The 18,639-nt window shown below is 39.0% G+C and overlaps 1 protein-coding gene across 2 annotated transcripts; it reads left to right on the plus strand.

Annotated features, from left to right (window-relative positions):
* Positions 1–303: 303 nt before the first annotated feature.
* LOC105382790 (OTU domain-containing protein 7B) lies at positions 304–18,616 on the plus strand. Of its 2 annotated transcripts, XM_048628577.1 has the most exons (10): positions 304–472; positions 6,704–6,763; positions 9,255–9,389; positions 10,674–10,818; positions 11,917–12,167; positions 12,454–12,695; positions 15,146–15,351; positions 15,577–16,020; positions 16,469–16,643; positions 16,873–18,616. In XM_048628577.1, the coding sequence occupies exons 2-10, from the start codon at positions 6,721–6,723 to the stop codon at positions 16,987–16,989; spliced, it is 1,758 nt and encodes a 585-aa protein (XP_048484534.1). In that variant the 5' UTR covers positions 304–472; positions 6,704–6,720; the 3' UTR covers positions 16,990–18,616. The 2 variants fall into 2 exon arrangements, with proteins under 2 accessions (XP_048484534.1, XP_048484535.1); XM_048628578.1 differs by lacking the exon at positions 9,255–9,389.
* Positions 18,617–18,639: the final 23 nt, after the last annotated feature.

Genomic DNA, 18,639 nt, shown 5'->3' on the forward strand with positions numbered 1-18,639 from the left:
GTCCGAAAGAAATATACAGTATCATCAGAATAATGAATTTAAATGACTAGACTCCATCCATTCCTTCTTCTTCGTCTCCCTACCCTTTTCCTTATTTAAGGTTTACTTTGTACGTCATGTAGGTAACGCCATTTTAAAATTACTATAGTTTGCAGAGAAGTGATTTGTGCAGGTCAGTCAACTCACATTGACTTGACACACATTCCCTCACGCTCGTCTCAGTCTGGTAAGTCCATAAAATAATAAATTTAATTATATGGCAACACTGCTGCTTTTTTCAACGAAAAATTATCATAACTTGTCTATGGATTTTCCTCAGTGCTCGCATGAAGACAGAAGTTTATTTGTAAATATTGTAATTTGTAAATACCACTGAAACCATTTATTTTTGCAACGTTTAAGTGATTTATTGGAAAGTGGCAGTGTTTTATGGATAAAAATATAAGCGGAAACCTTACTTGAACCCTCAGAGGTAAGAAATAAGAATTTATTGAAATGCTTCTATAATATGCACGTCGTCGGCTGAAATAATTTTCTCGGATTTTCGTTCATTTCCTTACTATGAATTGCTCAAGTCAAAATTCTGTATAAACCCATGATATTCTGGTGTTTATCTTGTATTATACCTAACGGTTGTTATTCTATCAGAGTCATTGAAATTCTTTTAGGATATTACGCCTGTAGAGTTGTAACCTTGAACACTATACCTTTTCATAGGAAGAAGGTCCATTTTATATAAATTTCAGTTTTACTGTATACTGTATGTTACCATGCTTGTCTATTATTTGTATACTGTTTAAATTGTACTGTATGACCTCATTTATTGAGCATATAAAGTCCATATAATTTAATTACCCTGGAGGTAGGAACTGGCTTTGTTATTTCCTGAAGGTAGGAAGCTGCCTTAAAAATTTCCATTTCAATTGTTGCTGCCAAATTTCACTTTTCTATTTAAGAATCACTAGTTATTTATCAATTGTATGAATGAATGTTATGATAAATTCATAGTAATACTTAAATTTAAAGTAAAATGTGAAAAAACAGTATGTTCTGGACAACAGCCTACTAATGAACACATTAGTAGGAATACACTTGTTTATTCTCTAATGGTCAAAACTTTCCGTACTTAGATACATAAATCGGTAACATAAAAATGCTGGGTGATACAGATAATTACTGAATCATGTGTGTGTCTTTATCACAAACATTATGGTAAATTGTGCCAAAATTCACATTAACACCCCTTTTTGCTGTAGAGTCGGCTAAAACACATGGTCATGATAAACTAAAAACTGTTAGAATGATAACTTCTTATCAGTTAATGGCACAATATCAAGTAGTCTGAATTACTCATACAAGTAAATAGATATATTTTTATGACTCATAAAACAATAGTTTTTTATTCTTATCTAGGTATGCAATGACAATGTTGATATAACCAGCTATAACCACCTGCAATACTATACAATTTACAGATTTCTGTAAATTTTATCAATGCCACATATCAATAATAATGGTGATGAGTTGGAAAACCACTATCAAACTACCCATAAGCATTCCCACATGTGTGCCATTATGAATGTAGGCTATGTATTTTAGTATGTGTGACATTATGTAGGTACATGAAACAGAATCTATTCAAATATCAAAATAAACTGTTATGAAATATTTATGACTTGGATGGCTCATAATGTACTCTGAAGTTTGGACCCTTTTCCATTATGTTACATTATTTGTTTTACAAAATGCCACCTATTATATTAGCAAGTAGGTTGATTTTACGATACATCTACTTGTAGACTAACTAGCTATCACTGACATGCTATTGAATGGCACATTATGTGAGGGCATTCACCTTATTGAATGCTAATCCAACTTTCTCTCTTTTGTTGTAACTATAACTTGATAAGAATACTTATTTATTTCTATTGGTGGTTCAATGTTAATTAGGTACTTAATTGTTAACTAGGTTAACTAGCAGGGTGTCCACTTTCTGGAAAGTCAGGGATAGTCAGGGAAAAGTCAGGGAAGCTCAAGGTGGTCATGGAAAGTCAGGGAAATTGATGGGCCACCTGGAAAGTCAGGGAAAAATGACTAGTAAAGCATATATTTTTGCAAAATTGTAGTTCTTTCCTTTACTAATTATTATTTTTCTTCTATTTTAAACGTAAAAGACGTAAATCATAAAATAAAATCTCGTAAGCCAGATTCCAGACTCAGTTCATAGTTTGTTAAATAGTAAAATGATGTTTCCTCAATATTTTTTTTTTCAAAAGAGTGTGACTCAGCTTGCCATTCTGAACAACTTTTGTTTTAAGAGTTCGTGATGAAAAATAAGTCCCCACATAACGTGTTGGTGCAGACGCGCTGTATCGGCGCTCATTTCACTCATCAATTCTCATAATTTGCCACGGCAGCAGGAGCGCATGCAGAAGCGTTTCCTCCACGCGGCACCTAATGTTTTTTTTTAAAGCGTTGCGCCTGTACGAAAATATTTGATTTTGGTTTTGTTTTATTTTAATTAATTACGGTATTTACAAAGCTTAACACGCTCTACTCGAGTTATTTCGGGTTTGAAAGTCCTAACATTACTTTACAAGGTGCCAGTACAAGTTTTATACACAAATTAAAAAGTTTATTTTATCTACCTGATTCCAAACTCTCATTTGAAAAAAAATATATGAGGAGGCGTATTTCTTTAAAGCACCCTGTACTAATCCTACCATCAATAAGTGTGCTTAAATAAAATTTACTAGGTCTAACTAACTTCTTTTGCAATAATAATCAGTGTATCCAGCTTGAGTTTCCAAACTTTAAATGACGTTTTTCAAAAGTAAAATGACATTTTGAAAATAGAAAAAATATTTTATTTTATTTTTGTTTATTTTATTTTATGAAAAACTTACAGATAAAATTTAACAGTTTTACACTAAAAATAAACAGTTGAAAGCCAATTAATAGTTTTCACTAATTGGTAACAGAGTATAACACAAATGATTCCTATGTATGCAATACATACTAACCTAACTGGAAACACGAAACTAAACTAAATAAAATATTATTTATACAACCTACAATATGCTATGAGTATTACATAAAATAACAGTTAAGTAAATAATGTTACTACTAATCATAAATAGTTGAGCTAAACTTATTAGTTAGCCTTGTATGAGAAATAGGTATATATTTATGTACTTATTTATCATTGCTTTCTATACATAATGTTGCAATAGTGGTAGATGTACATTGTACATAGCCGAAATAGAGTGACTCAGGTGATCACTCTTAACAACTTTTGTTTTACGTGTTTTTGAAACTCGCGTTTTTTTCTCATATAACTTCACCTGTCAAGCAAAGTTTGTGTGGAAAATCTTTTTTTTTAGAATTTCATGTTGTTCAAAATGATCTGCCCGAGTCACTCTCGTCTCTTTCGGCTTAATATTTTACTTCACTAAATACTTTCAAATCAATCTTTTGTTTATTTTGATCTCTGGTCAGGGAAAATTTCTGAAATGGTCAGGGAAAGTCAGGGAAAAGTCAGGGAATTTTTTGGAGGATTCTGAGTGGACACCCTGACTAGGCTAATTAGGTATGTTTAAAATGTTCAATCTAGGATATCTCCTAGATTGACTATCGCCAAAAAGAAAATTTATAATAATAACAAAAAAGATTTATATTTATTTATTATAGTGAAGGTATATATTTAAATTAATTTAAATTCATTAGATTTAAATTTTAACAAAGGTTTCTTAGTTTTATTTGTATAGACCCCATAACTATGATGGGTAACTCAGTGAATATGTTTAATTCTACAAAGATATTTTGTTACCAAGTGCTCATTGTTATAAAAACAATAAGCGCAAGTTGTAGCCCTACAACTGTGTAGACATTACCCAACCGAGAGGCCCTTTCGGAATTAACATTGATGGTCTAATTAATACATGTGTTAAACGAGTGACAATAAGAACCTACAGTAATGTATATAATTTAGATGTACATACAGGGTGTCCCAAAAGTCAACGTCATCCCTTAAAGGGCTGATAGGTCAGCTCATGAGAGGCCAGAATATCACAATATGACCTTAGTAAAAACTCGATAATTTTCGAGATATTGACACTTTTATAAATTTGCTGAAAATCGACACCCCGGATCAGTTTTTTGCGTGCCGCCGGTACAAAAATCCATATTGTTAGAATTTGTTTGGTGTTGCATCACCCTGTATAGCCCTGCTATTGATCGCAGTCAAAAAAAATATCGAGTAATGCTGTATGTTTAAAAAAAACACGGTTTTCAAAGTCATAAAAAGTAAACGTATTTTTTTATAAACAACTTTGACTCTACATACTGTAAAAAAAATATACCACGCAAACCTGGCACCTTATTTTAAAAGATTGCCCATTTAATGCAGTCTCCAAAATGGTATGAAACGTTGCTATTGTTTCAATTAACAAAAAAGTTATTGCTATTTTAGTACAAAACGACCTCGATGTAAAATTGTTTGAAGGAAATTTATCTGACTGAATTTATTAAGGGTAAGTCATGTTGGAATGAGTAAAAGTAAAATAGGTGGTGGGGTCAGCCGTGGCAACATAGATGACGCAAAAATAGCTAAGAAAAAACTTACCAAACTCTTATAAAACATATTTTGCGTTTTTTACGCCTTATTTAAAAAAAAACAAACATTTATTGACTTTTATTTTTATTTCTCAAAATTATAACACCACATTATTATATTAAGTACATAATCACCAAAAAATAATACTCATTAATGGTCATAATCATAATTTTGAGAGTTTGGTTTTGTTTAACAATAACTTTCAAATAAATAACAAGTAATTAGAGGTAATGTTAATGAAAAACTGATCTGTCCCTTTTTTGGATACTGTGGGTGTACAATGTACATGTGTAAGCGTTTTACTTGTACAATATCACACATTAACACTACTCAGGAATGTACGTTACCATGTGCTACATTTATGGGGAACGTGGAGTTGCTATACTCAAAATGCGTTATTTTATTAACTGTGACAACGTTGACTCTATTCCCACTCCCGGCCACACCACCTATTTTACTTTTACTCATTCCAACATGACTTACCCTTAATAAATTCAGTCAGATAAATTTCCTTCAAACAATTTTACATCGAGGTCGTTTTGTACTAAAGTAGCAATAACTTTTTTGTTAATTGAAACAATAGCAACGTTTCATACCATTTTGGAAACTGCATTAAATGAGCAATCTTTTCAAATAAGGTGCCAGGTTTGCGTGGTATATTTTTTTTACAGTATGTAGAGTCAAAGTTGTTTATAAAAAAATACGATTACCTTTTATGACTTTGAAAACCGTGTTTTTTTTAAACATACAGCATTACTCCATATTTTTTTTACTGCGATCAATAGCAGGGCTATACAGGGTGATGCAACACCAAACAAATTCTAACAATATGGATTTTTGTACCGGCGGCACGCAAAAAACTGATCCAAGGTGTCGATTCTCAGCAAATTTAAAAAAGTGTAAATATCTCGAAAATTATCGAGTTTTTACTAAGGTCATATTGTGATATCCTGGCCTCTCATGAGCTGACCTATCAGCCCTTTAAGGGATGACGTTGACTTTTGGGACACCCTGTATATGGAAGTATGAACGTACCAACATAGGACAAATATTTATAAATAAAATATTGATTATCTATTTGTTTGGTCGTATTCATATAGTAGATTGGAGTACCTAGGTAAATAAATATCGTGAACTGGTTATGATAATTAAATTGTACATAAGTACCTACTATTGTATGGACTACGCCTGACGAAAATCCAACATACATAATGTTTGTGTATGTATATTATTGTACTTATATGCTCGTGAAACACAGAACTAAATCCAAATAAGGGTCTAACAGTTATTTGTACGGCTAGCCTAAACGAGACTCAACGTGGGTGGCAATACGACCCACGTTTGCTTGAGGCCGCAATTTTCGCATGAGCTACTCAGTTTTGGTATGGTTGGATGTACGCCCTGAAAACAATAGTTGAGGTGGAGTTTTTTGGGGTCAATGGCTTGTAGCAATAATTTATTAGGCAAGGGGACAATCCTACCTACTGTCTAGGCTTGTGTATGACGTAGGTGGTTTATACCTAGTGGTCGCGGTTCGTCAATGTTTTCATTTGGCATTTGTTTACTAACGAGTGGTGTGCGATGATTCTTCCTACTTCACACGCCAAGCGCATTCGATCATCGCGTGTCGATCGTCATGACCAGTCGTGTCGGCCAAGTGCCAGGCGGGTTACTCTATACTGACGAAAAACGAACGAACGAGAGCTATCGTGCAATCGGCACGTTTAATACAAGACATAGAGTCGCGGCTCGCCCAGCAGCGCTTCGAAATTTAGTTTTTCGTCATAAAGTGACCCCCCAGCACTTACAGCCATCAGGCATATTGCACTTTAAACTTGATAGAAATTAGAAGTTATTTCTCCGACTATATCGTCAGCTCCACTTTGACGAAAGCAATTAACGTTTAGACAGAGATTAACGTTTATAAAATTACCTATGCATAGAGATTATGCTTACAACCCTGGAAGATCTTTAATGATGTGTCACGAAGGTCACGCATTTGACCCACTACACTTGGTCGTGATCTTTCAACACGCGTGTCATAGGTAGGTACTCGAGCCGTCATTAAATTGTCTAAATTGGTTCCAGGGCAAGAGCGAGCCGCTATGGTGATGGAAGCCAATCCCATTACTGACCAGCACGCTGAAGGTAAACAGATTTTTACATACGTATTAATACTTAGGTAACTGGTATATTTTTAAAAGTTACAAGATACTTATTTTTGTCTCTCGCAGTAGCAAGTTTACGAGTTTACTAACCAACGAACAGTGTGGGAGATAATTTTATAAGTATAAATAATAGTAAACCCGTTGAAAAACAAAAATAGCGAATGTGATCCACATTTACGGGAACACACAAGATATCCCACTTTCTTTACCCAGAAAGTCGCTGGCCCAAATCACATGGACACTCGATACGCTCGACGACGGTGCGGCTAAAAATACCGCCGTCTGGTTCACCTCAGCCGTCTCCGCCGCCTCGCTATCGACATTTTAATCCAAATAATGAATCCCCTTTCATGTTTTATCGAACCTAATTAATGGATAATAGGTCAAGACTAGTCAAGAGCATAAAGAAGTTATTATGGGGCGCGAGCTGTTGGCTATTTAGTTTTTAACCGAGTATAAGATGGCGGGTTTGTTGTATAAATTTAGGCATTAGATTGTTACTTAGGGACCACTACAGTTTCAGTAAATCAATTCATTCAGTGTTTTATGAAATTACTAGAAACAAATCTACCTCGTACTACTTAACTAAAAATAAGAGAGACTAATCTGGAAAACGACAGTAATTTCTTCCAGAAGACCCCAATTCAAATCATAGCCAGAAATAGACTATTTAATATTTGGAGGTGGCGAGTTGACCTGTCCTTGGCAGTTTTTGGGTAAGTTCCTTGCCCCGTCATGGTCGCAGCGCGTCGAGTCACCTTGCCAGTTTCTCGAACCCTCCTGTTTCAACCAGCCACCTCGCTGCATTCCACTGCAAAAAATCTTGCTTGATACTTTACTGTTCGTCCTTGCTTCAATTCTAAAAACATCCAATATTCGATTCAAAACCAATTATAATTCCAATATCTATGCATATTATTGAATGCAGAGTTCCTTAAATTTAAATGCAATACACATAAAATTCTGTTGCCCTTGGTATGGCACAATAGCAACGACAAATTTCCTCATACTTCAACTACGTTAGTTTTGAGTGCAGAAGTGTTTACAGACTCGCAAGCGTACAAAGTTGAATGGTTCGTGTTGCGAAGTTTTCCATAGGCGAAGGTTAAAGCCTACGTATTCCGCATTTCGGCTTACAATTTCACGCTAGTGTAAGTAATTATTCCTAGCAATATTCGTATTGAGAAGTGAGGTACAAACAAAACAACAACAGGAAATAATCGCTTTGATCTGTATGGATGGTATATTCTGAAAGGACGATTCGCCGTTTGTCTTTATAGAGGTCTATTCTATGGTATTGTAGTTCACATCCCGGCGTCTCGCATGATTGGATGTATTGTCCCGAGCTCCTACAATGTGCAGGAGTGAGGAAGTGCCAGCCCATTGCCGTCGCTCGTAGCCATGCCTAGCCTTGATCATAAACGATTACCGTCGCACTCTGTGAGCCAGCTTCCTAAATAAATCATTGATAAAAACACGTATCTAAACTATCTATACTTAGAGTAGCGATATAATAATATTTTTATAACCCAATTTGATTTGTCTATCGAATAAGCACTGTATTATTACGCCACAATAACACTCACACTTAGTACACTATTTTAAGCGGCCAAATATGCATCTCGGAGTGGGCGCGTGCATTAAAATAAATCACACACTCATGCTCAAAAATATATGAACTGACTCACATCACAAGCACTCAATTCAAAATACACTTCTACGCGTAATAAATACGTAACGTAGGTACTATACGTATAGTAAATATTTTTTTAACGTAGAATAGAGTAAGATAATAAGTATCATTTAACTTCAATGTTACTTTTTAAGTAACTATATGAAATGAAATGAAATATGAGTTATTAATTTCACAGACATGCACCTGTATTACCAAGGTTTCGAGTTGGCTCGCTCCATAACATAAATATTTAAGTACTATCTCTACCCTACTCTGCTACATATGCTTTGCTGTTCTGTCCACGAATCCTAGCTTGATAAACAGATGCCATTTATCGTTGTTATCGTACATTACCAGTTTCACCAATTTCGGTACATTTGATCACAATTAAGTGTCAGTACCTTTCCAAAAAATCGTTCACTTCACGAGAACAGGGCTAGGTATTGTGGACCTAAGTGCAGGAGAGGCGGCTGAACATAGAGAAGCATAGATAGCCCTAACATCCACATGGGAGTTACAGCAGTAGAAGAACAGCAACAGTTCACTGCTGGCCATATGCTTCTTTCCCAACGAGCGCCACAACATACACTCACAGGCAATTAAAAAGTTCCAACTGCCATTGACGTTCCATATTGTCACTGGATCTTTTTCATTGCTCGAGAGTGGTATTATCTTCGACCTCCTACAACCACCTACAGAATACAGGGGCTTATCTATCCATCTTGACCTGTCTTCTTTCTTGACGAAGTTGCAGAGCCGCTTATCTATCCATCTTGACCTGTGTTCTCTCTTCCAGAGCGCGTCCACGGCGCGTCGCTGCGGCCCCGCGCGGGCGGCGACGTGATGGCGGCGGAGCGCGGAGTAGGCGCGCTGGACCTCGGCGCGCCCTACGCCGCACCCTCCAACCTCGTGCTCACGCCCGCACCTGAATGTGAGTCTTGTGTAGCTGATACAGCTGTTTTCTGATGCTGCGGCGATGCCTTATGTTAGGTCCCCCGCACACTAGACAGCCTGGCTGTGCAACCACGTTTTGGCAGAAAGTATAAAATGTTATATGTTTTACTGGCTGCCACAACCCTGGCTGCGCAGCCATACTGCTCAGTGCGTGATGGGCCTTAAAGTTTTGCCCGCTGGGGTATTCAAAGTGACAGAATATAAATTATAACGAATTGGTTTATACCTATCTGCCAAGGTTGTGCTTTTTCAATAACGGCAATAAGGATCTTCTGTGACCTGTGATACATATTATCGCTGAACTGTTATTTTTTTGCTGTTTCTGTTTTGCTAAGAAATAAAGGCTGTTATGAATACAGAGTAATAATCTGATTAAGTCATTCGCTATGTATGGAGCGGTCCCAACTACGGCGTGGCCGCCTACACCTGACTGTGTGTTTATATCTGCCACCTAAATGATGCGATCCATAATTAGCTGGGCAGGACATCCGGTCCAAATTGTAAGCAACTTGTGATTTTTATTTCGCCTTTTGTCTGATGTGATGTCTGAAAATATCAAATTAAATGTTTAATGTTTTGGCAGCGGTACGTTTGCGTTTGTTTAACAGAATCTGTTATTGTCGGTACGTCCAATTTTGGCATGAATGTGAGCTCAAACCTTGCCCGATTTGGATATGATAATTCTGGTTTACATAATTCAAATATGACCAATCCATTGGACACGATTATGACGCGTGCGACCACAACACCATTGTGCGCAGATTTTGTTATTAATTATTGTTGGTACAGTGTTTGTCAACATCTCAGTTTTAGATTCATCATTCATTTAATGTTGTATTTTATAAGGAATCAAATCAATTCTTCATTATGATTTGTAGAAGTTTTAAATTTTGCTACCAACTTTACAATTGGATTGATGCTATAGATGGACAATGGCGAGAGGGTCCCTTCCAATGAGAATCACAATACTCGGTTCTTATCCTTGTCCAACCTCTACTAGGTAGCTACCGACACTTCTTTGTGTATCTTCATCATCTTCTATCGGGTTCGATTCCCAGAAGGGACATATATTGCTTAAAGACATATATTAATTAATACATTATGTCTATCCATGTAGATATATCAGCTGTCTGATACCCATTTTACAGGCTCTGCTTAGTTTGCGGTCGGATGACCGTGTGAGAGATGTCCTCACATAAAACATTATTATTAGTTACACAATCACCTGTTATTATTAACTAACATACTGCTCCCCCCGCAGGCCGCAAGCTGTCGCGCGGCATCTCGCGCGCCACCGACAACGAGGGGCTGGTGTGGGCGCTGCGCAGCGGCACCGAGCCCGCGCCCGCCCGCGCCGACCACATCTTTGTACTCCCGGACATCTCCGTGTACCCGCCCGACTTCCGGTACTGCACTCTAACTACTGCACCGTAGGGACTATAGTTGAACTACAAGTGGGCCAAAGTCAGGTTTCTGCTTTCCTGCTGAGATCTGGTAAGATGGAAAGAGCAGAAACGGCAATATCTCCTCTTTGAATGTGAGATTGGTGTACTATAGTAGGGCCGATGAGAGAATGCCTTCTTATCGCATAGATAATTGATGACTGCCAAGGAAACCTAACTTTACTTACCAGACATAAGCGAACGCCAAAAACGCATTCTTTCAACGGCCAAAGTATAAAATTGTGGATCGACGCATCAACGTACTCATAATAATATCGCCACCGTTATTGCTGGTATCATGCTCTCTGTATTTAAACACGAACGAAAATACTATCTGGCATAAAGTGGACAAATTGGAGTAACATGTTGTAAATAACACAATTTTATCACACTTTCCATGAGTGTCGCTTATAATGTTAGTATGTACATAAACATTTTGGCAAGAAGACATGTTTAGGAAGGTTCGTTGGAAATCTTTTTTAGTTTGCAGACTCATCCTAACTATTTGGCTCATTTCCAAGCTAGTGTGACCTATAGTATACTTCATAGTTAATTTAGACCTTATTGTAGCAGGTGTAAGGTATAAAATGCACTAGCAGTTTAAAGACTAGACAGTACAGCAGCCACTGAACTCGTATTTTTAATAAACTGCCAATGTTTACAACCTGGTTAACTATTGTTTGTATGTAGTAGAAAATGTTTTCCTTTCAACTGAAATAAGAATTATAATATACATATACAACGCACAATGGCATAACAATATTCCTCACAACTGTCGTATTCCAGAACGAATCTGTGTCGATTTTGTCTGGCTTTTTACGCACAGCTTTGTAAAAATATTTAGTTCTAACTTTCAAATATCATTAAGTATACACAAAAAATGCTGAGTTATGATATATATGATGCTACTTTACCTTTCCCCCATAAAATATATAATTATCAAGTGGTTGGTTCTTATGAAGTTGATGGTACCATTGAGTTGGACAACTCTCCAACTCAAAATATAGCCAACCACCAAACCCGGTATCTGAAAACTAAAATTCCCATTCACCACCTTTCCAGAACATTCATCGAGAAGGACCTCCTCGAAACCGCCACTCTAGTAACCCTCGAGTCCGCCCACATCCTGAACTGGTGGCGCCAGGGCCGCGTCCCGGCCGCGCCGCGTCTGCTGCCGCTGGCGACATCTGGCGACGGGAACTGTCTGCCGCACGCCGCGTCGCTCGCCGCCTACGGGTTCCATGATCGGCTGCTGGCGTTGAGGACCAGGATACAGGCGTTGTTGTCTGGCGAGGCGGGGAGTGCGGTTACTAGTGAGTTTGTTGTGTTGTTACCGTTATATGTTAATAAGAAAACTAAGCGTATAGTAATGTGAATCAAAGGTTTTGATAACCTCTTTTAATTGAGCTGCCTGAAAGGAACTTTCCCAAGTGTAGTATACATAATTAGTAATAGATGTGCAGCGCACCCTGGGCAGTCAGGGGTTGCTGCTGATCTGACTGGTTAGTCCTTTCTTCACGACGATCCCATAAACAGCTGGTATAACAGAGTGAACTAAGTCTAAAGTTGGTACCTACTAATCCCCTTTTCCCAAAACAGACGCAATAAAACGTCGCTGGCGTTGGTCCGAAAGCCTATCGCTGCGCAGCGCGGGCCTGACGCCCAGCGAGGCGGAGTGGGAGGGCGAATGGCGCGACGCCGTGCGTGCGGCATCGGCCGAGCCGCGCCCGCACCAGCCAACCGCGGCGCCGCATTATGCTGGATTAGAGCAGCTGCACGTGTTCGCATTGGCCCACGTCATGAGGCGGCCGGTGTGCGTGTTCGCTGATGTCGCTTTGAGGGTGAGTTGGCTTTGCGTTCTTTAGATGGAGTTACTAACCTACTACATGCAACATAAAACTAGACACATGGGTATGCTTAGAAAAGCTCGAAAAGAGTTTATAAATAATACCATAGCTCTATCTGACAATACATCTCGAGCCTTGTGGAACGTAATTAGAAGCGAAACTAACAAGGGTAGCAGCGGAGGGGGGGAGCTGGTGCTCCTGCGCGCCGCCATGTGCGGGCCGGGCGCGGCGCCGCGGCAGCTCGCGGAGCAGCTCAACCAGTACTACCTGGCGGTGGTGCGGGACACGCCGCTGCGCCCCGACATCCCCGCAGCCTCACTGTTTCTCCGGGAACGAGTGCCAACCACTGAAAGCACCATGTTCCTCAGGCCTTTTACAGTTGATGAACTTATCAAAATAATTCAGTCCATTAAGAAGAAGAGAACTAAGGATATCAATGACATGCCAACTGACTTGCTGCATAAGTTACCGGTCCAGCTGTTGCATATTATGTGTGACCTATTTAATGACTGCATTTTGGATGGCCAATATCCCGACTCCATGAAAATTGTAAAAATTTCACCAGTGTACAAGGGAAGTGGCAGTAAGACAGACCATAAAAAATACCGGCCGATAGCTATTGTCCCAGCTGTATCAAAGGCGTTCGAGATGGGTCTGTGCAACAGGCTCAACTCTTTTATGGCGCATCATGAACTGTTCTGCAGCTCGCAGCACGCGTACCAGCCGGGGCGGTCGACGCGCGGCGCAGCGCGGCGGCTGCTGCGGGCCGTCTCCGCGCAGCTCGAGGCCGGCCGGCGCGTCGCCGCCGTGTTCCTCGACCTGTCTCGCGCCTTCGACCTGGTAGACCATCAGCTCATTATAGCTAAGTTGGCACACTATGGCGTCCGCGGCACGGCTCAGAACTGCATTCGTTCATTTCTATCTGACCGTGTCCAAATTACTGTCGTAGGAAATGAGCAATCGTCGCCGGGGAAAATCGGTGATCGGTCCGTACCACAGGGTTCCAACGTAGGAAACAGTTTATTTCTGATCATGATGAACGATCTCCCGCACGTTACTCGGGAAGCAGAATTCATCATGTATGCAGATGATATATGCGCAATAGTTTCGGCTGAGACAGCAGAACAACTAGTGCATAACTTAATCCATACGATTGAAAGCCTGGTGAACTGGTTCACAATAAACGGTATGCAGGTGAATATAGATAAAACGAAACTTTTATATTTTTCGCTGCGGAACATCACAACCGAATTACCGACAGTCACTGTTCACAACACTACTGTGCCGTATGACAGGTCAGCAAAATTTGTAGGATTCACTTTCGATACAGGCCTCCAGTGGCACGACCAAATTGAGGATGTGTGCGCAAAACTAAATAGTGCCTTCTTTGCGATCTCACGCCTCGCCCCCACTCTGTCCAGGTCAAACGTAATAACGGCCTACCACGCCTACTTCCAGTCCATTCTAATCTACGGAATAGAGTTTTGGGGACTGGCCGCTGACTGGCACAGACCATTCGTACTCCAGAAAAGGATGATCCGACGGATCATGAGGAAACCTCCTGATGAACCGGCGAGAGAGCTGTTCATCGAGTTAGGAGTCCTGACTGTGCCCAGTCTGTTCATTCTGGAGGTCGCCAAGTATGTGCGACTGAACCTTTCAGAATTCACATTTACCTCGAAAATTAGTAGGTACAGCTCCAGAAGGCCAAATAACTTGTTTGTCCCCGAACATCGGCTAGCCAAGACCACAAAGTCGATAGACATTGTTGGTCCCAAAATATACAATAAAATACCAGAAGGCATAAGGGAGTCACCAAGTTACAATATTTTTAAAAATAATCTGAAGAGATATTTGAGCCAGAAGGCTTTTTACACATTTGACGAATTTATTAATGACAAATAAGCATGGCTAAGGTACAATAGGTACAAAATTTGTATTTTAATTATCTTTGACATAAGTATTACTTTAATTTAACTAATTTGACATACCTTTTGTTATATATTTTATATTATGTAATTATTTAATGACACATTGTGATATACCTATTATCAATTTGTAAATTTGTTTAATATACAATTATTAATTTGTATTAATTAATTATACCTAATTATTAAGCTGACGATGTAAATTTAACAGAAAATAAATGAATTATGAATTATTATGGATATGCTTTGACCGAGGTTAGATTGTATCAGTAATCCGTACCATTTTTTTCTGTATCTCTTATTTTAAATGGTGAGAAATGAGATAACATGGGGCTATACTTCAGATTTATACCAGTTTATTTATAAGTGGGAAGACATTTAGTTAAAGTATACCATTCTGTTCAAAAAGTACACAAGCCAGTTTTACCAGTCTCCATCCTCTTATATGAGGATAGCTATCATTATTATCACCACTACAACTAACCCTCACTAACCCACCACCACTCTCCATTCCAGGACTTCCGCGGCGACCCAATAGCGCCCATCCCGTTCGGCGGCATCTACCTCCCCCTAGAGCTAGACCCGCTAGTCTGCAGCAAGGCGCCGATCCTGTTGGCATACGACGCGGGGCACTTCTCAGCACTGGTGCCGAGCGAGCCGCTGCCCACTGACGGTGCCCGGGTGCCGCTTGAAGACCAGGCCGGGAACCAACTGCCGATACGGTGAGTTGTTGTTGTGGCTTTTTGGGGAGATGGTTATGTTGTGAGGATGTTGGGTTTAGGTGAGGCGTTGTTGGTTTTTGTAGTAGGTAATGGGGAATTGGTTCGCATGAGATAATAATTGGCTGCTAGACTTAGGATCCTCTGAAGGAGCGCCACAAAAGTCGGTAACAATATATTCGTAGCCTAGCCGCCTTAGCTAATTAAAAATATGTTTTCCCATTCCAGATTCAACGTGGACCCCGGCGACGACTTCCGCTGGGACGTGGAACCCGACCAACGCACCATCAACGCCTTACTACCAGACGAGTACCAGCGCGCCTCCATGCTAGCCGCCTATCTGGACCTAGAGCGAGTCGAATGTGCCCTCCCCTCCCAACCCTCAGAAGAATTACGAAGATCACTGGACGCACTGTCCACCAAGAGCTCCAAACAAATGAACTCCGTCGCCAAACAGTTCGGCAGCATCGGCCGCTCAATGTCCAGCAAGATTAAGAAGAATTTTGGTTCCATGGCGAAGCTGAGCAAGGGCAGTAGTGGAAGCCAGAGTAACCCCGAGGAGCTGGTGCGGAGGCAGTCGACGTGTGAAGTGCTGTGCTGTAAGGTGCTGGCGGCTCGCGCGCCCGTGCAGGACGAGATGGTCAAGAATTACCTGAATGAGGCTTGGATCGGGTAGGTTTTTGGGTTGCCTTGTTAGCGCTATGCTTATGTTTTCTATGTCGCTAAGTTGTTGTAAAATATGTGTTTGCCATATTGGCCAATAAACCATAATGCAATACTGCAGTTAATCTAACCAATAAGTGACCTACGAATCATGATATGCATCAAAATGTATAATCATCAATCAGGCCGAAATAATATTTTTAATATAGCCAACCATTTGTTTACCTCTAACGAACAGCATACGCAGAGCGAAACGCTAGACGTGCACGAAAGGATGCTAATCATTACAACATAATTATTTATACCTAAGACATTTAAAAGTAAAGTAAAAGTAAAATATGCTTTATTGTACAAAATAAAAATGACCTTACATAACTTATTTACATTATAACTAATTATGACTAAGTTTAACCTATGCCAGCCGAAATCACTCATTAAATATCACCCCACTTCCCAGCTACACAACCGAAAAAAACCGCAAGGAGCACACGACCCTCCCGTCCCAGCCTCGCTACGGCACCGGTCGCTCGCAGTTCTACGCGGAGGCGGGCGCGGCGGCGCACGAGGCGGCTCGCAGGACCGCCCCCCGCCCCGCGCGCGCCGCGCAAGACCGCACCCTGTACTTGTGCAAGGTATGCACTGCTTATGTTGTAAGAGCGGTAGTAGCTCAGGCCAGAGATGCGAGTTCAAATCCCGGCGATGACATGTTCACTAACGAGTTCTTCAAATTTACCGGTTCCTTCGGACATTACAGTCGTGACCGAGTAGAGAAGAGTATTTTGGAATTTTATTATGTATTTATAACCGTTACTGTTTGGCCATATTCTACCAAATAAAATATCTTTATCTTTGTTTACCCAGAGTACGTTCTACGACGACCGCCCGCCGAGCCCGCAGCCGTGCCGCGCGCCGCTCTGCCTGTACTACGGGAGCAAGGACAACGGCGGCTACTGCTCCAGCTGTGCCAAGCTACAGTGAGCTTCCTGCAGCGTGGGGTGAGAAGGGAGAGCGGTGTAAAATGTGTTGTTTAAAATTTGAGGTATATGCGGCGTATTTCGGGATAGATGGTTTTAATTATTGATTTGTTGTCGTGAGTATTTACGTTAAGTTGTTTTGATTTATAGTAAATTGAATAACAACATTCGTCTCAGCTGAATGAAATAAGTATAGAAAGGAAGTTTCGAAAGTCTCCCACAAATCATGATCTTCAGTATTGAGTGTGTCATTTTAATTGAAGTTTACATTAGATTCTGATTAGTATCGAAATCGGATTGTGTGTTAACTACAAGTAGTTTGAACTACTTTTTAGAGTAAGATTGTATGTTGTTAACTTAAGCAAGGTTTGTTAAGAATTCTCAGAGGTTTTAAGATTGTGATAATTATTTTTGTTACTTTGTAAACATAACAATGATATTCGTACCCACCCATATATAAAATATCTATTTACAAATATAACTACGTATTTGTTACTGTGAAAGGCACAGAAAAAACCTTCCATATTTAGAAACAAAAGCTGTGACTACTATTTTCAGTATATTTTATGACAATGACTAAAGAAGTGCCAAAATTGGCTTCTGTATTTGTTGTCTAATATCTGTAGCGCTGTTGTGACCCGTAATAAACCCTTGTGTGTACTTATTAAGATAACCGATGTGTTCAAAATTCAGTGCCAGGTGCATTCAATAAAGAATTTTGACAATACGAGAAAAATATTCCCATACAAGTAGCGTAATATGTGTAGATTTTTTGTAAAAGAAATATATATTGTAGAGGAATGAGCACATTGTATTTTCATATACTTCAATAGATGTATTTATTCATGTGTCTACCTCGTGTAACGCAGTGAATGCTGAAATGAGAAAACTATAAACATCATTCAAAGGAGTCAGGGTATCAAGCTTTGATTGACAAGTAAAAGATATTTATAGAGTACATTTTGTGTATAGTGTGTGTAGTGCGTATGTGTAATGTCTAACCGTCATTGGACTTCAGTTAACTTTGTTCCGATAGCTTGGAGTCAGTCTCCGTCCTTTGTTTGCTTGATTTTGAAAATGAGAAAAAAGTTTTGATCTATCTAGTCCGATAATTTTAGTGTATAAGTGTATTTGAACTAAGTTGATAAATAATGTACTTTAGTTTTTGTAATTATTATTAGCGTTTAAAATTGTTGTTTTTTTTAACTTTGTTAATATATTTTTTATGTTCTTCTCTATCTATGTAAGTACTTACTTTCAATATCACATTCTAACATTCACCTTTTATGTAAGTATAAATATCAAAAGGTTTTTCTAATTACTTACCTTAATTAACATTTCACTTTTAGCCTTAAGTAGATCTGTGAAATAAAATTAATAATAAGTATGATTTCAATAAAACAGGGTGATGTTAAAACTACCTGTTTCAGATATAATATTTTCCTAAGAATCAGTAGCAACTATTTTTGAACAACTATCCAAAATGTAATACATAATTAATGTGTACTTGTATAGTCAAAACTAATAATGTGCAAGTAAAAATCATATACATATATGAAATATTTTTTCACATACATAATATACATAGAGGCATATCAAATTTTGTAGAAATATAAATGTGGTTACGCAAGTGCTTGCATTTTCTCTTTATTAC

The sequence above is a fragment of the Plutella xylostella genome, chromosome 21 (genome assembly GCF_932276165.1).
Source record: "Plutella xylostella chromosome 21, ilPluXylo3.1, whole genome shotgun sequence".
NCBI classification, from domain to species: domain Eukaryota; kingdom Metazoa; phylum Arthropoda; class Insecta; order Lepidoptera; family Plutellidae; genus Plutella; species Plutella xylostella.

What these genes read in the sequence shown, in the direction of transcription:
- LOC105382790 (XM_048628577.1), top strand. Translation starts at nt 6,721, where the DNA reads ATGGTGATGGAAGCCAATCCCATTACTGACCAGCACGCTGAAG. An exon ending in CTGAATGAGGCTTGGATCGG is followed by an intron (nt 16,021 to 16,468) that starts GTAGGTTTTTGG and finishes CCCACTTCCCAG; the next exon opens with CTACACAACCGAAAAAAACC. An exon ending in GCACCCTGTACTTGTGCAAG is followed by an intron (nt 16,644 to 16,872) that starts GTATGCACTGCT and finishes TTGTTTACCCAG; the next exon opens with AGTACGTTCTACGACGACCG.